Here is a 23113-nt window from a genome sequence, read left to right as displayed (position 1 = left end):
TTGAATGAACCGTTGATTTTTGAACCGTTTCACCCATTCTACCAATTGAAACGCAGAAATAAATATATTTATAGAATGCACCAGGTGCAGGTAGGCATGTTGTTGAAATGCTAACACCATGCTCCAGATTTCTATTTATTTAGCCATACAACAAACACAACGACACATGTAAACGTATTTCTGATCCTCCTTTAAAATCGGAATGAAACAACCGTCAATCGATCCAAAAAAAGCACTGGAACATAAATCCAAAATAACAGTTTTGGAATTCTTGACAACAAAACACACACCTATCTAAAAGAATATCCCAATCTGTATTATATATATACTATATATATATTATATATATATATATATATATATATATATATATAGTGCTGTTGTCCAGAGTCCTTCAGTGGAAAAAGATTGTTTCTATTTGAGGTGGAAGAAACCAGATGGCTTTGTCGGTGGACCCATTAACATGTTCGCTTGGTTCTTGTGAGTTATGTGGATCTGGAATGATAGGAAGACACGACGGGTGCCTCAGAATGAGTACAAATGTAAATTGTTTGATCTGATTTTTATTGTAGTGTGCTAAGCAAGGGATGAACGTAGTATTGGGCAATTATATAAAATTGCCTGGGGCCTTTGAGATGAACAGGTGCCAAAAATCATTTTGGTAATCCTGGTTGATTGTTTACTTTGATTTAAACATATGATGATTGTTTTGTTAAGAAAAACATCAATATAACAAATTTATTATGATCATTTGCGCTTCTCATGAATTGGATTAGCCCATTTTCGGAGTGCACGTGTCCAATAGTTGGGGATTTTTCATTGGTTACCGTATTTTCCATTGTATACGGCGCACCGGAGTATAATACACAATAAATGGTGTATTTTCAAACTTTTTCCATGTATAAGGCACCGGTCTAAGGTGCACCTTCAATGGATCAAAAAAACGTTTTCCAAATATAATATATAAATATGTATATGTTTCATCACTTTGCTGCTGTGAAATGTAAATTTCTCCACTGTGAGACTAATAAAGGCATATCCAATCCAATCCAATATCAAGGTTTTCTAAATATAAGCACACCGCATTATATGCCGCTATAGTAAAGGTTGAGGTTACACACAACCTCTTCTACAGCGGGAAATGGAGTCGTAGCTGCTGACAGTAGTTGCGAGACCTGTTGTGGCTCAATATTATTTCACATATAAGGCACACCTGGTATAAGATCATCTTTTGAAGAAAATCAAGGCTTTTGCATGTGCCTTACACACCGGAAAATACAGTACTTTTTATTTCCTTTTTTGAAAAGTGTTCTTTTTGTAAGTATTTTGTCAGTTGTTTTTTTAACCCTTTCGGGGACAGCGGTTACTACAGTTGACATTCATCTTCTTATCAATTACTGTAAATATATTGAAATGATTCTTTTGAACGGAAATACAGTACATATACTGTACTGTATTTGCTACACTGGCATATGCTGCTTCACAGAATGAGGTCAATGTCGGCCTCTACTGGCTACTAAAAATAAAGGCCTCACGTTTTGTAGATATTCATCATTAGATCCAATGTAGGGACGCAGAATAGAGACTTACTGTACATGGAGGTTGCAACCACGGTTCGCCATCAATTTGCATAGGCATTGCTTTGGATGTCCTATATTCGAGAAGAAAGAGTGGCATTGTTAATTAATTGTTGTAAATTGGGAGTAATGATTTTGGTCTATTGTCAGAGAAGTAAAAGTAAACCACCTGATTGTAATTTGGGAAGCCTGTGCCAATCTGTGCCCGGCGCTTTTCAATCCAGTGTAGATCTGCCCCATTTCTATCATCCCTTCTAGGCCTACCACCTCGAGACGCTTATCAGTCATGTCTGCAAAGATATCATATTGAAAAGGCCCCAGAGATTGTTTTTAAAACAATATAGTAAATTCATTTTGAAGAATTAAAAAAAACGTCTACCTTGTGCAACTGTTTTAAGAACTTCTGGATCAGTGATGACTTCATGTGGTTCACTTGGTGGACCACCAGGCTTAGTGGACTCGCCCCACAGATTGGAGCCACCGTAGATGCTGGGTATGTTGAGGACAGCGATGCACGTGAGAGACGTGTTGCTCAGGTTGAGAGGTTTCCCACAGCACTGTTGTTATCCGTGCAACAAAGAACGTGACAACAAATGAACGGAGTTGCCGAAAAAAAGTCACATGACTGCAAGAGAAACATTCACCTCGATGGTGAGACACTCTGTGAGGTTCTTGCAAGAGGAACTGATACTCTCCGACGTGGCAAACTCCAAATACCAGAGCTTGTTTTTCATTCTTCACAACATTAGAGGAAAATATCGTACATTATAAATAATTTAGTGCAACAAACAGTATATTAGTAAATAGACAAAAGTATCAATCTGGTGGCAATTTTTGCCATCTTGGAGCAAAGGAACTATGTTGACGTGACTCCAAAAGCTTCTTTCAGACAAAAGTAGTGTTTTGGTGCAATATAGGTTACAATGATCAATTCTGAAGTGAATTGAGGAGTTTCACCTGGACGAAAGTATCAATCTGGTGCCATTTTTGTTATCTCGGATCCAAGGAACTACGTTAACATGTCTTCATAAGCTTCTTTTTGACAATAGTAGTGCTTTGGTACCATATTGGTGCAAAGGAACTATGTTGATGTGAATTGAAAAAATTCGCCTTGATAAAATTATCAATCTGGTGCCAATAGGTCATCTCGGTGCCAAGGAACTAGGTTGACATTACTTCAAAAGCTTCTTTCAGACAGAAGTAATACTTCGGCACCATCTTTGTGCAAAGCAACTATGTTGACGTGAGTTGAAAACTTTCATCTTGACTCAAGTCAAGGTGAAACCAATATGCCAATATGTCATCTTGGTGCCAAGCAAGTATGTTGAGGTGAGTTGAAAGGTTTCCCCTTGACAAAATTGACACAAGTCAAGGTGAAACCAATATGCCAATATATCATCTTGGTGCCAAGGAACTATGTTGATGTCAAAAGTTTCAACTTGACAAAAGTAATGCTTTAGTGCCATCTAGTGACATCTTCTTACAAAGTAATTGTGTTGAAGTGAATTGAGGAGCTTCATTTTGTGGTTTGCTGCATCTTGTGGCATGTTAGTACCAAGGGACTATACTGAAGTGAGCTGAGGAACTTCATCTCGGCCAGACGTTCCTCAAAAGCCCATATTCAAGCTGGTTCAGATGTATCTGTCCTCCGACACACCTGATTGCCCACCGTAATCTAGACAGAAGTCGAGTGCTTTGGTACCATACTGGTGCCAATGAAGTACAGGATGTTGCAGTGAGTCCTCACCTGCTGTTGAACCGCTGGGGGTATTTTTCTCTCATAGAGTGGAAACGATGAGCCACAGAAGCATCCTACTCAGTGAGAAAAAAAATCAGTTTAGACTAGTTCAAGTGTTGCAAAGAATTATCCAGAACTTACCGATCCTACTGAGAAGTAATTATTGATGATCTGGTATGGCACGGGGTCTCGCACTTGTTTCGGATCAGTTGGTATCACCTGAATGCTCCAGCGATCCATTTGGATTACTTCACTGGTCTCAATCTCCTTTAAGATTTCTGTCAGATCAGACCCATCGTAGCCTTCCAAGGGGGTCACAAGAGAAGCAGGAAAAAAAAAAAAATCACACATTGCACCTGCATGAATCTTTTCTTGAGTATGATGCTTTTACCTCCCCCCCAGCGCAGACACCGAGCCAGGTCATTTCCGGTACCCAAGGGTAAAATCGCGATCTGAGGACTCATCTGCAGGTCAGCTTTGTCTGAAAACACACATGGTTTCTTATCACATATTTGATTCCTCTTTGAAAGCAAACTTTGCTGCACCGATGGCATCCAAGATCCACCCGGCTGTGCCATCTCCTCCACATGCCAGGATACGGTAGTCGGAAAGATTGCGGAACAAATGGAGCCTAAAAGAGGGGAAAAAATATTTTTGAGAGAAAGACATCAAGAGTTAAGGGAAAGATTTGGTGGAAGTGCCTTACCCAGGGCCAGGACCTCCATTCGAAAGGTTGTACACTTGACGTGGATTCAGCAGGTACTGAAATTTACAGAGAACTCTGAAGAGGAAGCGCAGAAAAGAAAATGAAGACATTTGTTCTGACTGCTTTACTTGAATTGCAATGCAAGATATGAAAAGCATTTAAGGGGAACTCCAAAAATTTGGTGCCACTTGACTGCTGTAATTATTTCAAAATAAACTTCAAATTGGCCCATGTCTGGAATTTTGTTTTATTTTATTGGATTGGATGTACCTTTATTCATCTCACATTGGAGACATTTTAGGGAAACCATTACAATGTTTGTTCTCCTCCACACATTACATACTGAACGCACAACAATTAATGAATAACTAGTTTTCGAATCTGAAGTCAAGAATAATGACTGTTATTGTGGTTTACATATGACAAGTTGAAATTTTGCTCCGGACTTTAGCAAGCGTCATGGCACTTGACATGCTTGGTTTGCTTTCACGGGCCAAATAAAATGCTGTAGCGGGCCAGATTTGGCCCGTGGGCCTTGACTTTGACACCTGTCTTTTTTATCGCATGGAAAATGTGTCTTTTGGGGAATATTATATTTTTCAAACAAATTAAGACTTAGTGGGGTGGGCAGGACACTTTGCTTGATTTAAAATAAATAAATACATATCAGTAAAATTTACGAGCCATTTACAGTATGCATTTTTTTTATTTTCTTGGACCGTTCAGTGAACATGTTTGCTTTTGTGATTGTAATTTGCAGGGGGGTAAATCTTTAAAAAAAAAAGTACTTAAAAAAAGTGAGTGTTGAAAAAAAAATGTCGATACAATACAGTCCAATCAATACTGCACAACTCACATATAAATGTCATTAAAGATGAATCTGGCCCAGTATAAGATTTCATTCACAATTACTGTTAGGTAATGTTAACTCACCTTTCACCTTGGTTTCCTCCACTTTTTGGATTTACAAACACCAGCAGTGGGTGAATGTCAGAAATTGGGACAATCTGAAGAAAAGGATTTAGCCGTCATTGTATAGGAAAAGGTGTTTTGAATATGCCTCACCGTATGTGCATACTTCAATCAACCCCTTTTTTAAATATTTGAATGCATTCTTAAATCAATGTAAATGTCAAACAAAAGTTATACGGCGGCGATCAATCAAGACAATGCAAGTACCTTTAAAATATTGCCATCGGGGGTCACGTTTAACAGATTGGTGTCCGGTTCCTGGAGGAAACATATTAGAAACAAGGAACTTTTATAATGCAGACATACAACATGGGAGAGTACCTACTATATGGCTTTATACCTTGGAGTGAGCATATATGGCCCACGGTGGGAGTATATGATCTTTCAGTGGACCACAGTTGCAGGTGGATAGTCCAGTATGGATGCACTCATCATGGCGCTGAAATAAAAACAGAGCCCCAATAATAAATTGCCAGTTAAATAGCTAATAGATAGCAAATAGATAGCTAGCCAGGTAGCTAGCTCGATAGATAGATAGTTAGCGCGATAAATAAAAAGAAATGAGGAGAGGGAAAAAGAAATAAGAACAAAGTTAAGGGAAAGGACAAAAAAGCTAAATGGGACAAAAGAAAGTTGAGCCAAACAAAATGGCCGCCGCGGGAGAAAAAAGGAAGACCAGCACCCCCAAGAGTTTACTCTGTTCATCCAGCAGTCGGTTGTATTCCAGTGTCCAGTTGGCGGCTTGTTTCTTCATAGCCGAAACGTCGGCGTCATCTTTAGCATGTTAGCTATGCTAGTTATGATCGTTTCGCTTACCAAACTCACCCTGCCATGCATCTTTTTAGAATGTATGAGGAAATCATAGTACCCATAGAAAACCCACAAAGGTCCGTGGAGAACATGTAAACTCCTGAAGCTGTAATTGAACCCAAGACCTCTTCACTGTGAGGTTGATGCGCTAACTACTGGTCCGTTGGGCCGCCATATTGTAATTTTCCTAAATCATTCAACCTCGTGATATGAAAGCTTTGATCTGCGTTCTTCTCACCATCTGCTGGCACCACACACATCGTCTTCCAGCTAAGGTTTTAATTTTCTTCGGGCAAATTTGACACTTGGAGCTGCGGTCCGACCTGAGCCAGTCGTGAGATGGCACCTGAGAAACAAGTTGATTTTTAGAAAGTATGATTTCAGTTCATCACTGCTATAAATTATTAAATATATTTGGAGTTATATGAGTGTGTTTTTCTTCCTGCTCATAAAGATGATGAAAATCACATTGGTTTTGGTTCAGTATTCAAATTATCTTAACTGCATCTATTCAGTCAGTTTTAGAAATGGAATCATATTCAAATTTCTCACTACTGCTCTGACTCTTCCTGACAAACAAAATAAAAACAAATAGTGCAAGAAACCAAATCATTGCCAGATTCCTCACCCTCAGTTCCTGTTTAGATTTGACAAAGGTGGGAGCACAGGGTTCAACATTCTTGTTGGAACATTGACTATGGGCAGTGTACTTGCAACCTGATGGCAGAGAACATAACAACCATTTTTTAAATTGAAAAACATTTTTTTCAACACTTCCAGAAATATCGATCACTGGATTAACACAAACTTTTCAGCTCAACAGAAACAGAAAATTGACTGTGGAGAAACAAATGTATTAATAAGACACAATACACATCAGATTGGCAATCCCTCAAGTGATCCCATGCTGCGACTTTTAGCTCTTACGGCTGCAGCAGAGTCCTTGCTTCCTGAGGCCGAGCAGCATGCTCTTGCACACACAACAATAGGCAGGTTTGTTAAAATTCTTCAATCTCCAAATATGCTGCCCATCCCTTTGAGGCACCTATGGGTGGGGAGGCAAAAACATACAAGAAGTACTCTTGCACAAAAAATAAAACAACAAAAAAACATACTGAGAGCTGCTTTTGTTTTACCTTCAGTCCAAGCAGAACAAGTAAAGGCACATTGTTCATGCCTCCTTTCAGCCATTCCTCCAGTGTGACAGTACCACTGGAATCCACATCAATTGCTGTCATCATGTCCTTTAACACCTATTCACACATGCACAAACACACACACACACAAAATTAGAATATTTGAGTCAACGGATTTTGACTGGTATGACACCCTCAAACGTTGCGATCATCTCAAACGGTAACCTATTGTTGGAATTATACTGCCAGCCCCTTTGATTTTACTTAATTATGTATATTTCTATATGGTATTAATTTATTTATGACAAACACATATGACAACATTTTTTCCTGTTCTTGGGGACAACGTTGGAACAGCTAAATATCATTTCAAACACTGTTAATGATAGTGATTTGAATTGCAATTTTTTTGAATTAATGATCAGGCTTAGGGAAGAAATAAGCTATATCAGGGCACCACTGTCGGGTCTATCTTAAAAATTTGTAAAAAAGCGACGAACAATAATATAGATGGATGGATAGATAAATATGCACTGTACAATAAATGTACTGTACAAAATATGTACTGTGCTCCTACAGTTCTGAGCTCAGCCACATCCCATCCGAGGTAATCAGCCGCCCGCATCATCTGCGTGATGATCCGATCCACTTCCTGATGGAGAAAACAAAAAAAAAATCCATTCGCATTTCTCGAGAAATATCCATTCATTGGAACAGCGTTTGCAGAGCATATCATCACGCGAATTGAAGAGACTTACAGAGCTATCCAGGTGTCCATTTCCATCTTTGTCATAAAGTTTGAAAGTAACTGACAACACAAATGAAAAGGATTTTACACATAGTGTCTCACAATGGACAAAACATTTAGAAGCTAACTAACATTCCAGTTTTTCCCGTGGCTGTCCTTCTTCCAGCACTGAGAAGTAACATGACATGTCACGAAGAAACACTCTGCCTGAAAAAATAATAATACTAAATTACATTACAGTTACTAGTGGCTTAGGAAACAACCAATCATGGCTGAAGGTATGAATTTTAGGAATGTTGAAAATGGAATCATGTGACAATTTAAAAAAATAATTTGTAAGTTCACTCAACATAAACTTTATTTACCCTTAGCCTGTTTTGTTGTCATGGACCCATCCTGTTCGACATTTTGGAAATAACGGAAAAGGCGCTGGCAGAAATCGGCAGGAAAGTAGTCGACCTCAAGGTAGGTCTTGAGGAACAGACTGAATCCTTCTGCATCCACATACTGTGCAAAGAAATAAAAAAAAAGGTTCCATGACAAAGGCTTGATAACTATTAAAGCTTTTGACCCTTTTGGAATGCCATTTTTTAAATATTATATAACCTCTGTTGCGTTGACTTATAGTATGTTTTCTAACTATGAAAGAACATGAAAGGATAAGCAATGAGGGGTGTTTTCATAGGTCTTTCTGCATAACTGACCTCTCGAGTGCTATGCTGGGCCAGCCGTCCTCCACTTTCAAACTCCCCGATCACATCTTTCACCTTTAAAGTGCTATCTGCCAAAAAAAGGAAAGTGTATACAATTAGATATTACTTGGATGCTCATCCCTGTTTGTGCGTTACCGAAATTTTTGTATAAGGCGCACAGGAGTATAGGGCGCACCCCCAATGAATGGTGTATTTTCAAACGTTTTCCATATATAAGGCGCACCGGACTAACAGGCGCACCTTCTAAATATAATACAGTAAAGTCTCGTTATATCGATATTCAAGGGAGTCCGAAAAAATATCGATATATCCGACCCTGTTTGCATGTAATTTTCTCCATGCGTGCATAGAAATAGTATCGACATAACCGGGACTATCGATATATCCAATATCGATATAACGAGACTTTACTGTATATTAAAAATTTCCAAATATAAGGCACACTCGATTATAAGGTGTTACAGTCGAGGCTGGGTATGTTTGTTGCTCCGTGAAGAAGGTCTATGCAATTTAGCATTTATTCTGACACCATTGAACTCAGCACGGAATAGTTTACTGTGATTTTCAATAAGAACTCACAAAACTCATTTACATTGCAATTCCTGCATTAATAAAATGTGTTGTAGTGGTGTTTGCTTGACTTGCAAAGTAATGACAAAATCTGTGACTTGTTATTTACGACTTCAAAATCCATCCATTATAATTGTATACACGCATCCGTACGTCTATAAACCATGTTCAACCGTTGTATTACGTTCATCCTGTCTACTTGATATCTAATTTAATTTAAAACAGATTCTTTACTTACAGACAGTGTATTGTAGGTGTTCAAATACCTGACATGTTTCTGAAAATGGCGCGTCACAACAACATCCGCGACACTCTGACGAAGGCGGAAGTATACGCCGAAACTTGTCAGGTATTTGAACACCTACAATACACTGTCTGTAAGTAAAGAATCTGTTTTAAATTACTTGTTCAACATTTACTGCTAATTCTCAGTTGTAAACGATATTAAAACTTACATTGCATATATTCCTGCAACTGGATAAAATCCACAGGCGTCAGAGTATCTTCCGTATCATGAGAGGACGCCATCTGTGGGATACAGAGCGATGCAAATGACAGAAGACAGGCACGTTACACGTGTAAACATCCAGAAATATCAAGGCATGCATTTGTTGTGCCCACAATAGGGCTTTCATTTCCGGGTTTTCAAGTGACTCCTGAAACTGGTTTCTCTCCATTCCTCAAGCTGCACACCAAAGTAGTAAATTGAACGCACCCTCTGAGTGAAATCACAATTCAAAACAGTGCCATTTTTCAACCAAGAAATTGGGTTTCGTACAAGGAGACAAACACGGTGTCAACTCTGTCCATCAAGATCATGTAAATTTGTGTAACATTTCAAATGAACCTCACTATACGTTTGAATAAATTGTCTTCTTAGCATTTGTTTCAGACCCCTGCTGCTCTCAACCCATCTAAGTTTCTCACCTTGTTTCAGCTTGATGTTCGGATCACGGAGCTCTGTTAAGTGAGAGCAGTGTTTCGTCTGCCTGGGTATTAAAAGGATGTCAGGGATTAAGCAAGGCAGCAGGAGGAGGAGCCTTTTACCACATGATGACTGGTGCTGCCAACGCCTATCAATGAGAACTCAAGCAGTCTGATTTATTTTTCATTGATAAACAAACATGAATCAAAAAGAAACTTGGCTGCTACTTTATAATCATTCATTCATAAATTGTTCAAACAGGACTAATGCCATACAAGCCATTAGTGATTAAAAACTACTAATGGTGTTTTTTGAGATCAATGTTGACTTATCATTTGCCATGTTGATGCTCCTATCACATTTGATAATTATAACGGCTGACACAAGGGAGGATGAAAAAAGCTTTGAAAATATCATTAAAAACACAGCAGTAGAGCTAAATGCCGGCTCAATTTTTGGCAATCAAGAGGTCACCCTTGTTGTTAACCATAAATACGTAGCTTTATTAAGTAAACCCCTTATTAATTTAAATTCCCCAACGGTATCTGCATCATTTCTCTCAGTTAAATTAAATAGTGATTAGAGCCGACCATGGACAAGCGGTGGATGGATGGATGGATGGATGGATGGATGGATGGATGGATGGATGGATGGATGGATGGATGGATGGATGGATGGATGGAACATAATGAATGGGATTTGATACAAATTGCACTACAACATATAATTGGATAGACTGAAGAGTCTTGTGTCAAAACAGTATAGACAATTTCAAATATTCTGAGAAAGAAAAGTCAAAAAACTGCACAATCACCCAACCATGCAATTACAGCATTGTACTTTATGAAAGGTGCAAACACTCCCCAGACAGAGAATGACAGTAATGGTATAAACATAGCTACAACCCTTTGAAACAACAATGCATGTATTATATTGGTGCAGTAATTGTAGACATTTTACAGGAGCTATTTTTCCCAATTTGTGGTTGACAGGTCAGCTAATGATAATTTCTTGGGCCTTGTACAGTCACAGGCCATAGGAAAGGTTTTCTTGTTCCCCAGTATGCCTTCAAATCACGTTAAGAATTAAAGACCTGAAGATGTGCTGTATTCTCAAAAACATTCTCTCCCTCACATTACTTTGACTCCTTCCTTCAGCCACTGTAGGTTTAGAACTGTACTCATTTGTGATCTCGATTTATGTATCTCAACTAATTGTGCAGTCCTACCCAATCAAGCATCCATACTAATAATCATTAACATGTTTTTTTAAATTATGATGCTGATGATTATGTTTCTTCTTCTTGTCATTATTATTATTATTATTATTATTATTATTATTATTATTATTATTATTATTATTGTTGTTGTTGTTGTTGTTATTGCATTGGATGTAGCAATAATAATTCTAGTAGTGATAGTGGCAGTATCATTATTATGACTTCTATTGCAAATATATGGGTTAGGCAAAAAAAGCTACATATAGTCGCCATTGTTTATTCTTGCTCATAAAGTATTTTCATTAGTAATACTATTTTAATATTGATTTCCTTAATTTGGGCGTTTTTTGTTGTCTTACAATTGTTTATTTTTTGTGAAATTGTTATTCATTTCATCTGTTACCACTAACATATTGTTTTTGCTTATTGTAAATTATATACCAATATTAAATAAATTGATTTTTTAAATAGTTTCTACAAATTCATTCCCCCAATGTAATTGTATTCTATAAAAACTCAAAACTAAAATTATGCATACATGTATTCACAAATTCTTGATTTGTTTGATTGAGATAAACAATTCAACATTTATGAACTATTATTTTTATCAATAAACTTGCCGAGTACAGTTAAAGTCCGGCATAGCTGTTTTTTCTTTTGCCCAGTAGATGTCGATATATTTACTTGTCATACCAGCTCTGGATCTTGAGATAGTAGACTAAGAATGGCTTCAAGCAAATGCAGGTTTTTACGTCTTATCATTTCCGGTATCGGTCTGAAGAGGAACGACTTTGCCAATTTGACAATAATTCCACGTTTCCGTGGCGGTAATGGTTTTCGAATATGGCGTAGTGTATTGGAAATAATATAAATAACAGTACGAGGCTTCATTGTTCAATTGGCTTTGTATCGCGACTTGTCCCCTATTATTTTTCCATCGGGGAGGCTAAAGCTAAAGCTAGCAAGACATAGCCGAGCCGCACACCTTTTAGTTATCGGTGTGTAACACTCGTAGCTAATGAGTCATGGCCACTCGGCGTCTGACAGATGCCTTCTTGTTATTGCGGAACAATGCGATCCAAAACCGGCAGATATTGGCTGAGCAAGTGAGTACAAACGACCCCCGTCTGAGTACACGTAGCAATGCTGCGGTGAGTGGTCTGCATCGTTTTGACATTTTTACTTATATATGTATTTACTTGTTTGTATTATAGCCAGTGTTAGCTAGACTTGAGTCGAGTGATTGTCTCGTAAATGTAATTAGGATAGATTCCCATCCTTGTTATGTCGTTGCCAAGGTAGTTCACCTCAGGACTGGTTTATGTGTCAGGGGGATAATGGTTGGGGGTTGAAGGGGGGTTCTAGCGATAAGTGAGGAAATAAAGGTTACTTGCCTGCAAACGACAAATTGATAACCATCTTGAATTAAAACACGCGAGGACCCGTTTGCTCAATCTGTGCTTTAATAAAAAAAAAAAAACATTTTCATGAACAAATGAATGTAGTTGCTTCCATTCATTGTGTCAGAGATATGACCTTCTTATTCTCTAATCTCTATCACATTGCCTATATCATGTTAAGGTTAAGACTAACAATGTGTGTCACGGTGTTTGGCAGTGGCGGGGAGCCTTTTTTCCTTTTGTGATGGGTGAAAAAAATGAAAGTACAAATGTCCATTATGCATTATTAAACACAGGCTGACTAGGATGATGAATGTATTTATTGTGGCAACTGCAGTGATGAACATGAACATTTTGAACCGAGTGGCTTCTCTGCTGCACTGGAGAAGCAGAAGACCATGGCAAAGCTCTCTTAATATTAATTCTTAACGCTGTTTTGATTGCCACAAGGTTGTCCTGTACACACAAACAATGCCTATCCAAATTTGATGTTTGATGTCTTATTTTATCTATGTTTAATTTGCTTCTGCTGATGTCTTATTTTATCTATGTTTAATTTGCTTCTGCTGTTGTCTCTCTGTGCTTTTGGCTGTTTTAAATGTTTCACCCATTGCATCAATCACAGCCAAGCAACACAGTAACAAACATGGATTAAATGAAACCAACTGGAAAATAGAACTTTTCTCAGTCTCTTTTAAAAAAAGTGTTACGTTCCATAGTAATTGTTGGTGTTTATTGTAAACCTTTCATGGTGCTGCGATTTCTGGGGCTCACTTCTATTCTGCTTCTGTCCTCTCTTTTTCCTTCTTGCCTGTTATTGGATGGAACCACACTTCTAACTGCCAATCGGTCTAGGAACTCGATGAGGTATCATTGTTTTGATTCCCGGTACACTTATCTCCGGTACTTTTTGTAAAGCACGAAATCCATCCCATCTTTGAGAAATCGAAAACTGAAATGTCTTCTTTTCTTCAAGTTGGCCGACGATCGGATGGCGTTGGTGTCGGGAATCAGTCTGGATCCCGAAGCGGCCGTCGGCGTCACCAGGAAGTTGCCGCCCAAATGGGTAGAAGGTATCGACGAGGTAACCCGGAGCAGGAATTTCCACAAGTCATCCATCTCATCACGTCTGACAGAGTCACTGAGTGAAGTCACTGAATGACTTTGGATACCTTTCAGATCCAGTATGAAATTTCAAGAGTTCGTCAGAAGATGAAGGATCTGGCATTGCTTCACGATAAGCACATGAACCGACCCACGCTGGATGACAGTAGTGAAGAAGAGCACGCCATCGAAATTACAACACAGGAGATCACGCAGGTGCACAGCTTGGACGGAATAATCACATACTCTTCTATTAAATGTTGTAGCTGACTGAAATCCAAAGATCTGCATCCAAAATACTCCCTTTCGGACTCTTGTTTTGACGACAGATGTTCCATCGATGTCAGCGAGCCGTAACAGGCCTGCAGTCTCGCTGCGGTCACTGCACCGAGCAGGAAGAGCGACTACTCAGAAATGTGGTCTCGTCTCTGGCGCAGAGTCTTCAGGAGCTGTCCATCAATTTCAGGCACACACAGTCCAGTTACTTAAAACGTATGCCTTATTTTATTTTATTTTATTTTTATCATAAACGTGTTGATTCAAGCTTACTGAATAAACACTGACCTGCTATTGTCATATCACGCAGGTATGAAGAATCGTGAAGAGCGATCAAAGCACTTTTTTGACTCAGGACCGTTAATGGAAGAGGACGAAGATCTCGCTTTGTATGACAAGGTGTGGATTTATAAAAATGCAGTCAAGTCTTTTAGATTACCTCAATGAATGACATGACCGTATTTTCCGGTGTATAGGGCACACTTAAATGCCTTGATTTTCTTTAAAAGATGACCCTGCACCTTATACGCATGTGCCCCTTATATGTGACGTAATTAATATTGAGCCACAAAAAGTCTCACAACTACTGTCAGCAGCCACTGACTCCATTTCCTGCTGTAGTAGAAGTAGTAGTGCGTAACACTAACCTCTAATGTAGCGCCTTATATTTGTGTAATACCTTATATTTGGAAAACCTTCATATATTTATATATTACATGTGTGAAACGTTTTTAATTCATTGAAAGTGCGCCTTAGAGTCTGTTGTGCTTTATACAAGTATATGGAAAAAGTTTGAAAATACACCATTGCTTGGGGGTGCGCCTTATACACCGGAAAATATGGTAAATTATGGTGCTTGTGTAACCGTTATATAATTGTATTATTTGTACAGTTGCATGCAAAAAAAGGAACGGCAGCAGAAAAATAAACATTACCGGTAATCCAAATGTTGGTCGACTTAATCTTTCCACCACTCACATGTTGCAGGAAATAGAAATTACCATATATTCCATTGTATAAGGCGCACCCAAAAGCCTTAATTTTCATCAAAATATGATCCTGCGTCTTATATGTGATGTAATATTGAGCCATAACAGGTCTCACAACTACTGTCAGCAGCCACGGACTCAATTTCCAGTAGAAGTAGTGTGTAACCCCATCCTCTACTGTAGTGCCTTATAATGTAGTATGCCTCATATTTGGAACACTTTTCTATATTTATTTTTGGAAAACTTTTTTCATTCGTTGAAGGCGCACCTTATACTCTGGTGGCCTTATATATGGGAAACGTTTGAAAATACATAATTCGTTAGGGCTGCGCCTTATACTCTGGTGCGCCTTATACACCGGAAAATACAGTATTGTGCACCTAATATATTCTCTCTATTGGAAAAAAAAACTAATAATTTGCATTTGTGCACTCAATTGTTTTCCCATCCAACGGGTTGCGTTTCAGGGCTTCACAGACAACCAGTTGATGCTGATGGAGCAGAACACAGTCATGGTGGAAGAGCGAGAACGAGAGATCCGACAAATTGTTCAGTCCATCTCGGATCTGAATGAGATTTTCCGCGACTTGGCCGGAATGGTGGTGGAGCAGGTAATCACTGTACTGTACATGGATCCCGGCGTCAAATATCCTTTAAGACACAGGTGTCAAAGTCAAGGCCCGCGGGCCAAAATCCGGCCCGCCACATCATTTTTTTCGGCCCGCGAAAGCAAATCAAACTTGTTAAATTCCATGATGATTGCTAAAATCTGAGCCAAAATTTCATATTTTTGGATGTCAACCACAATAAAAGTCATTATTCTTGACTTCAGATTTGAAAACGAGTTATTCATTAATTTGCTGTGTGCTCTATATGTAATATTTGAAGGGATTTAAACATTCTAATGGGTTCCCCAAATTCATAACCCTCGAGAGGAAACCATAACTACAATGTGGCCCGCAGCAAAAAATGACTTTGACACCCCTGCTTTAAAAGAACCGAAATCAAAGCAGTTTAACAACACATAATTTCAAAGTTCTACCTTTAAACTAGTCTGCCGTTGTTTTTCAAGGGCACCGTTCTCGACAGAATCGACTTCAACGTGGAGCAAGCGTGTGTCAAAACAGACGATGGCTTGAAACAGTTACAAAAGGTAAAAAAAAAAAAAAAACAGCCTCTTGCCAGCACTTGTGGCAATCTAGTCACATGGGGCAGCCATTTGATCGTGTTTTCTTGTTTTCAGGCAGAGCAGTACCAGAAGAAAAACAGGAAGATGCTGGTCATTTTGATCCTTTTTGTCATCGTCATCATTCTAATTATTATTCTTTTTTCAACTAAGTTTTAATATACATTCCTGTTGCTCTCTGCGTAAACGTTTGTCATGGACCTCAGCTCATGAAAACCAAGTTGACAGCAATTTCTTTAAAGGACAACCAACACCTCCGGACAACTTATGTCCATAATTTGTAAAATCACTTGAAATGACTTCTACCGAGCGTATTTTACAAAGATTCCACCGCATATAGTTATATTTTACGTTTTAAGACTCGCGCTGAATATTCAGGAAGTCTTGTTTTTGAGTTGGTGACGAGTCCGTACGTGACGTCACTGAAGGAACGCCCCTGACCGAAAAAAGGACACATTGTAGCAGTCCTTCCATCACGTCAATGCATTTCGCTGTACTTTGGTCTTAAAACGTCGTATAGGACCAAAAAAAGGCAGAAGAGGGCGACAAAGCTCCATGTAATGAATTAATCAGCCTGTGGTTTTCAAGTTGATGATGATGCCTGACGTGACGTGACGTCAGGAACGCCCCTGACCGAGAAAGTGACCCACAATGCATTTTGGGTACTTTGTTTGGTCTGAAAACATCGTGTTGATCCGTGTTGATGGCGAAATTAGAAGGAAAACACAAATAATGTGATGCTGAATCGTGTGTTGCACCAAGACTACTTTTTGATACTAGTTGACACAAATTCCCAGCCAACAAATCAGCCCATTTCCAACAGAGCTTGGGCGCCATCTTGTGCATTTTCGGGGAGCGACATTGGAGTCCGGATTCCTCAAAATGACACGGAAGGACTTCAATCGATTGCAAACATTTATGCTTTCCTCTTCAGAACTATTTGAATCATATTCATAACTGGATGAGTAACAAGAAAGCATCGTCTCCGAATCTGAAGCCATTGTTTTGATTCAAGGCAAGACACCCTGGCGTGAAGACTCTCTGAAAATCCCCAATTCGCAGCTCATTTTGTTGCAATTTTAGCACACTTTAAGTCATTTTTTATTGTTTTTTTTTTTCATTTGACTAAAAGTATCAGCCTGCGTGTTTTGGGTATTTTAGATGCTATGAAACGTTTTTCTCATGTCAGTTAGGAAACAAAAAAATGGTGTCGGTTGTCCTTTAACACCAAGTGGGACAAATGAAATTACATGTCCGTTTTCTGTTGTGCTTTGGGCTGTACCAAGGTACATTTTTTTAAATCCAAGAATCAATCAAAAGTATGATTGTGACTCACACGTATTCATACTTGACCGTGTTGGCATATCTGTCTGTCTTCCTTGAGAGGAAACAACATAAGTGTGATACATGTGTGATGATGTCGCAGCAGAATTGCCTCTTGTTTCATTTCAATGTGAAAATGGGGTTAGCATACAGTGCAAAGCAGTATTTTACCCTTCAAGTTGGTGAGAACAACACCAAACTTCACAACGAACGAACGGTTCAATACCATACGTCTGTGTATGGTTCAATACCATATAATTCCTACAGTTTAAGTGCAACTTTTTGATAATGTAACATTTTGACATTTTGGTTTTATGGTACTGAAGTGGTTGCAAGTACCGCTGCTTACATCATTTTAAAATCACCCATTTGTCATCATCCATGTATGTTTGCTTTCTTTTTCCCTCCCCACGGTCCCCTGCATTGAGTGCTACCTTTTTATTATACCTGCAGTTTGCACATACTTGAGGCGTGAGCAAGAGAACGGTGTTATGGATGTAAAACTACTGTCATCTGTATGATGAAAAGAATTATTTATTTTTTAAAACTGCAAAAGATCAAGAGCATCAGACTTACTATCCAGTGTATTTGGGCAAACAAGTAGGTTGAATATTCATGTTTGTCACTTCATGAAGAAAACTGTGATCCATCCCAGACAGCCAGCGACATGGCGATTGCGTTGTTTTATTCTGCTGATTTTGTTCCAACTCTGTTGAGCTATAAAGACTGATATGTTGAAATGATGATGAGCTTTATTTGATAAATCTTTATTCCACTGTCCGGTTAGCGTGGCTGCTGTTTGAAGTGTCCTTGAGCAACACACACACGCGCGCACCGCCTTATGTGATTGCATAATGACAAGCCAGTTTTGTCAGTGGCCCCCTTTACACTGTCAAAGCTGCCATTTTTCTGCATTGCTTTTCCATAAACAATAGAGGACTAAGTTTATGAGCCTTTTCAGTTTACCGTCTTAAGCAGCCACTTTTACGCTACCTGTTAAGAGTGTTGTATAAAATGCAGCACACAATACGGGTGTCGTCATCGACCCTCTGAGGGTTTATAAAAGGCTAATTTCCCCATGCCAGAATCAGGGTTTTTTCCACTCTGTTGTTTGAAAGGACTTGTCGTTGTCAAGCAAGTATTCTACATATCAATGAGGACGCTTGTGCTGACATTCTCAAGAATACCATGGCTTATAAACGTAACCCCATTTATGTTATTAATGTTGTGTTTGGAAAAAAATGTGCAATTGGTGCTCATATGGGGAGTTGTTTTTAAAATAAACCTGCAACACGATGGTGGTGAAATTCATTTTTCATTGAGTGTATTGAAGAACTTTGTTATTATGCCGATGCGATGATGAAAATGACCCCATTGTGGACGCTTCTTTGTGGTTCATTTATCGCAGTTTCAGTGCATCACGGATTTTTATCATGGAAAAAAACGTTCAGAATGTAAAAAATGCTGAATAACTCAGGTTTTGTACATGGCTGTAGCTTGATTGGTGGTTTACAGCCATGTAGATTGGCTGTGCATCTTCTCAGCTACATTATTATATACTTCTCCACGCTCTACTTCGCGGATTTTCGTCTATCGTGGGTGTTACCGGTCCCTATTTACCGCGACAAACGAGGGATTAATGTACAATGATTTTGCAAGCTTATAACGGAAACGATTTTTCTAATGTTATTTGTATTCATTAAATGGTATCGTTTATTTTCACCAAATGTTTTTCTTATCTACTTAAATGTAGGGAGTCAATTACTATGCTAACTTTAACCAGTGTTTTAACCCAAATGTCTAGTTCTGCTGAAGTACGGGGTTACCACTTCTTATTTATGTACGCGTTTCGGTTTACGAGCAAGTCAGCGCTGAACGAGGACAGTCGCATGTATTTTCTTCAAATATGATATAAATTGACCAGTTATACAACAAAAAAAACCAATTGGTGTAATGTGACGTTCATAACTATAGTACTGACGTGTTACTGATGCAAAAATATGTACTTGGGAACACGTGTATAATGCATACGTGTAACCAGCTGGGGTCAACTGATCGCCCCGGAACATAAACATAATATTAGCTTTCAAAATAAAAAAAGTATCTGCTATTAAAATCCATGAAAACACTTTTTTATCTGTGTGAATGAATTGTAAATTAAGTGGTTAATACACGAACGCGTTTCCTCTCATTTTACAAGGACTCGACTAGAATTATCTTTCTGCGTCTCATCGGAATGGAAAAACAGTGCGTAGCTAGTGACCTTCTTGGAAATGTGGTGGACTACACTGCCCATTTTTTATGTTCCATCCAAAAATCGAGCACGATGAGTTGTTGGATGAATGATGACGACCCATTTCCTGCTGACGATTGTTTGTTCGCGGACACATTTTCTCAGGCCAGCATTTATAATTTATTGGGCCAGGAGTTGAAGATCATCCAGTTATTTGGTGCCAACCTCGGCGTTGCTGCTTCTGTGTGGGAATCCGTAAGATCTAATTTCATCACCTAATGTCGACTTTGCAAACATAATTGCTGACCCAGATGTGCGTGGTGATGTATGTATATGCACATATGTACGCACACAGGCTTTGCAACTGTGCCGTTTCTTTGAGAAGCAACATGTGGAGTGGCGAGGGAGACGCGTCATCGAGTTGGGATCGGGAACTGGTGTCGTTGGGATTGTGGCTGCTCGTCTTGGTATGGGGTGTGTGGCACTGTGTGTGGCATGTTCACGTTATCGCATGTTGTTTTCATAAAAAAAAAAATCAAACCTCATTCTGTCAGTTTGTCTAAAGTCTAAGTGTTCTCTGTTTTACGATGTTTCAGCGTTACGAACGTGACGTGGCACATGATATGCTCATTTAACTTTTATTTTAAACTCATTTATGGTTTTGGATTTTTCATTTGCATTAGTTTGATTTCGTTTAGATTTAGTTTTTTATTATTTTTTTTAAAATATTTTTTAGAGCGAGTTCGTACCTTTTTTTTTTTTTCGAAAATGCTCTTTTTTAGTTGCAGTCTTTTTATAAAAGTTTTTTTAATGCAAAATACCCATCCGTCCATCCATCCTTTCAAACAATCGTTTGACCTTACTTCTGCTGTACGGACGGAGAGTAAAACAGAAATAAATACAAATTGATAAAGATTGAAACGAGGGACATTTTAACTGCAGTTATAACGAGTTCTAATCAGTTTTATAAATGTAAGATTGATTAGTAAGATGTAATTTTTGGTTAGTTTTAGTTTTATTTGATGAGTTTTAGTTTCAATTTTTTTGCATTTTTTTTACCTGATTGTTACTATCGTGCTTACTGCTTTTCATCGAGTTTTTGGATGGATGTTTCATATTGCTAGTCAAGAATTTTTTTCCTGCACTTTTGAGAATTCAATCTGAAAAACGTTACACAGTGACTTTACAACTTGACCAAAATCTGCAATGGAAAATTGAGCCTCTTGGTGGTCTTATTGACGGTACGTTTTATTAAATCTTAAATACGGCCACATAAAAAAGAAGAAATGGGTGAGAAATAAAACCTGGACTTCATATGAATATTTACTGTTGTTCATCATTTTATCAACAACTTACTTTACTTCTGTTTACTTATAGGTGCAGACGTGACCCTCACAGACCTTCCTCTAACTCTTCCACGGCTTGAGGCCAATGTCTGCGCCAACATGCCATCCAGCGGTTGGCCTTCTGCCCCTCCAACTGTCCTCCCTTTGTCATGGGGTGAGGACCACATGAAATTCCCCTCAGACTGGGACCTGGTGCTGGGCGCTGATATTGTTTACCTCCCAGAAACATATCCACTGCTAGTGGACACGCTGGCTCACTTGTGCAAGAATAAAGCAGAGGTTTACCTCTCATCGAAAATGAGGAAAGAGCACAAGACACCAAGTTTTTTTGAAGAATATCTAACAAAGAAATTTTATGTACAACGTATGCACCGTGAAGACAATCTAAACATTAATATTTACAGGGCGTCGCTCAGAAAAGATCAATAAGAGCATGGATATTTTGCTCCTATTGATTTTTTTTACAACTGAGATATTTTGGATGAGAACTGAATGTTTTAATGTTCATGATAAAATTTTAATTCAATATTTTTATCGAACAGCACAGCATTTTAGTTGTTAGTCCTGTATATTCACACAGTTTAACGAATTTGGGTTTGAATCTCTGCAGGCCTTCCTCACACATTCCAAAAACACAGGATAATTTTATAGTGAATTCAGAGTGAAAATAAGTGCAATGGATGGATTATCGGTACAGTGTTGTTCTTGCAAAGGAAGCACATTCCACATTTTATAGCGGACTATTAATGTGACTTGAATTTTCTTGTAAAATGTTGAAAATAATCTTCATGATGGAGGGAATGACTGCAGTTATGGAACAAAGTCTTGAGGACTGTTAGGTCGGTCAGATGATCTGATAATTTGATATTCAAATTATAGATGGACATTTTATTAAATTTTAGAATTAATTGTTTACATTGATGCATTGAACATAGCTGTTATTGTAATGAGTACATATTTTCCAATGTCGCACTTGGTTCCATTTCCAGTTCAATAGCTTTCATATTTTTTTGTCAGTGGTAACTTTACCTTTTGATTCATGACAGAATGACACCAAAGAAATTATCCAACACTATAACGTCCAAAGAAAAGTTAAAACGTAGATTCATAAGTGCTGACATATCTTTATATTTATATATAGCGCACTTTATCCACCGAGTACCTCAATGTGCATTACATTGTTAAAAATAAATTTTAATGCATAATACTGATACACAGTATATTAAGATGTTTTTTTTGGGGGGGTGAAACTCCAAATTGTATTCAATGTTTCCATTATAACTAAGAGATAATCCAGCCATAACAATCATCACCCCATTCTCATCTACTATTCTGTCAACATCAACAGATTGGTCGGCCTCTGGCCGGCTGTCTGCTTCTGATGGTTCATCCCCTCTCTATCTCACTCTGCTGATGTACTGACTTTCTGTTCAGCAAAGGGAAGCCTGTTTGTCACGCTGGAGAGTTTCGAAGAAAAGGGAGGTGAGGCATCCGCTGGCTTTCTTGCCATGTGCCACAATTGAGTCAACAAAACAATTGATCCACTCCACGCCCCTGTTTCCATGCGGTTTCTATAACGCTGAGCGGGGAGTTTAGTCATCAGTAAATGGGAAAAATTTGGGAAACATGAAGACTTTATATACAAGTGCTTGTACAGTATAAATGTATAAATGCTTCACGACAATGGTATAAAATACTACATCAATAAATATATTTTTGTTTTATATTTTCTTTATCTGTTTTTGTGTTTCAAAACACCTGATGCCATAACACTGGTGAAATAAGAGGGAGGTGACAGAGGTGTGTGTTTGTGTTGGGTGGGAGGGAGACTGACCATCTCTCTGTCTTTCAATCAAGTTCTCCTATTTAGACCGCTCATGTCTTGTTTTGCATCGGAAATTATAATTACTGTCCAAAGGTATGTGTAATTCTTTTGTTATTAATGAATAACACTTGATTTATGCAGTCTGGTAAAATTGTGCCTTGTAAAAAAAATAAATCACATCATATTTTAGATCAAGTACGCATTATGGATTTATGGCCTAAGAATCAAGAGCTGCTGCCTCAGTACACCAGATTTGATACAGTTCATGGCAGAATTTATACACATGAGTAAGTATTTGCAGACAGTAAGTAATATTG

General features: G+C 38.4%; 3 protein-coding genes across 6 annotated transcripts; 2 read left to right on the top strand and 1 right to left on the bottom strand.

The window, feature by feature from the left end:
- Nucleotides 1-354: 354 nt before the first annotated feature.
- Nucleotides 355-9982, bottom strand: dgkab (diacylglycerol kinase, alpha b). 2 transcript variants are annotated; one of them, XM_089010765.1, is made up of 24 exons: nucleotides 9898-9982; nucleotides 9426-9498; nucleotides 8392-8468; nucleotides 8053-8194; nucleotides 7820-7894; nucleotides 7698-7747; nucleotides 7517-7591; nucleotides 6940-7056; nucleotides 6731-6848; nucleotides 6432-6520; nucleotides 6042-6149; nucleotides 5334-5432; nucleotides 5201-5251; nucleotides 4955-5028; nucleotides 4022-4096; nucleotides 3861-3946; nucleotides 3707-3796; nucleotides 3457-3617; nucleotides 3325-3389; nucleotides 2222-2312; nucleotides 1957-2134; nucleotides 1747-1867; nucleotides 1591-1651; nucleotides 355-495 (listed from the first exon to the last, which is right to left on the bottom strand). In XM_089010765.1, the coding sequence occupies exons 2-24, from the start codon at nucleotides 9496-9498 to the stop codon at nucleotides 415-417; spliced, it is 2157 nt and encodes a 718-aa protein (XP_088866891.1). In that variant the 5' UTR covers nucleotides 9898-9982; the 3' UTR covers nucleotides 355-414. The 2 variants fall into 2 exon arrangements, with proteins under 2 accessions (XP_088866891.1, XP_088866892.1); XM_089010766.1 differs by lacking the exon at nucleotides 9898-9982 and having other exon boundaries at nucleotides 8392-8464; nucleotides 9426-9492.
- A 1866-nt stretch (nucleotides 9983-11848) lies between these two features.
- On the top strand, nucleotides 11849-18688 carry stx16 (syntaxin 16). 3 transcript variants are annotated; one of them, XM_089011010.1, is made up of 9 exons: nucleotides 11849-12265; nucleotides 13370-13381; nucleotides 13491-13598; nucleotides 13694-13834; nucleotides 13948-14110; nucleotides 14205-14293; nucleotides 15351-15494; nucleotides 15956-16036; nucleotides 16127-18688. In XM_089011010.1, exons 1-9 carry the CDS (start codon nucleotides 12140-12142, stop codon nucleotides 16226-16228), a joined length of 966 nt encoding a protein of 321 aa, XP_088867136.1. In that variant the 5' UTR covers nucleotides 11849-12139; the 3' UTR covers nucleotides 16229-18688. The 3 variants fall into 3 exon arrangements, with proteins under 3 accessions (XP_088867136.1, XP_088867137.1, XP_088867135.1); XM_089011011.1 differs by lacking the exon at nucleotides 13370-13381 and having other exon boundaries at nucleotides 11849-12220; XM_089011009.1 differs by lacking the exon at nucleotides 13370-13381.
- Nucleotides 18689-19520: 832 nt separating this feature from the next.
- Nucleotides 19521-21406, top strand: LOC148890307 (EEF1A lysine methyltransferase 3-like). Its single transcript, XM_089009315.1, has 3 exons — nucleotides 19521-19880; nucleotides 19981-20092; nucleotides 21003-21406. The coding sequence occupies exons 1-3, from the start codon at nucleotides 19629-19631 to the stop codon at nucleotides 21398-21400; spliced, it is 762 nt and encodes a 253-aa protein (XP_088865441.1). The 5' UTR covers nucleotides 19521-19628; the 3' UTR covers nucleotides 21401-21406.
- Nucleotides 21407-23113: the final 1707 nt, after the last annotated feature.

This window comes from Hippocampus bargibanti, linkage group LG12 (genome assembly GCF_051943395.1).
Source record: "Hippocampus bargibanti isolate YZ-2025 linkage group LG12, ASM5194339v1, whole genome shotgun sequence".
NCBI classification, from domain to species: Eukaryota; Metazoa; Chordata; class Actinopteri; order Syngnathiformes; family Syngnathidae; genus Hippocampus; species Hippocampus bargibanti.
Note: the sequence above shows the minus strand (reverse complement) of the source record. Positions and strands in the feature narration are given on the sequence as shown.

Excerpts from the sequence above, each read along its gene's own strand:
- dgkab (XM_089010765.1), bottom strand. The coding sequence starts at position 9,498 with ATGGCGTCCTCTCATGATACGGAAGATACTCTGACGCCTGTGGATTTT. Across the intron at positions 4,097-4,954 it reads GGAGGAAACCAAGGTGAAAG|AGTTCTCTGTAAATTTCAGT; the intron begins GTGAGTTAACAT and ends CTTCCTCTTCAG. Across the intron at positions 496-1,590 it reads GGTTGCAACCTCCATGTACA|ATCCACATAACTCACAAGAA; the intron begins GTAAGTCTCTAT and ends CTATCATTCCAG.
- stx16 (XM_089011010.1), top strand. The coding sequence starts at position 12,140 with ATGGCCACTCGGCGTCTGACAGATGCCTTCTTGTTATTGCGGAACAAT. Across the intron at positions 13,835-13,947 it reads CAACACAGGAGATCACGCAG|ATGTTCCATCGATGTCAGCG; the intron begins GTGCACAGCTTG and ends TTTTGACGACAG. Across the intron at positions 14,111-14,204 it reads ACAGTCCAGTTACTTAAAAC|GTATGAAGAATCGTGAAGAG; the intron begins GTATGCCTTATT and ends CATATCACGCAG.
- LOC148890307 (XM_089009315.1), top strand. The coding sequence starts at position 19,629 with ATGGAAAAACAGTGCGTAGCTAGTGACCTTCTTGGAAATGTGGTGGAC. Across the intron at positions 19,881-19,980 it reads CTGCTTCTGTGTGGGAATCC|GCTTTGCAACTGTGCCGTTT; the intron begins GTAAGATCTAAT and ends GTACGCACACAG. Across the intron at positions 20,093-21,002 it reads GATTGTGGCTGCTCGTCTTG|GTGCAGACGTGACCCTCACA; the intron begins GTATGGGGTGTG and ends GTTTACTTATAG.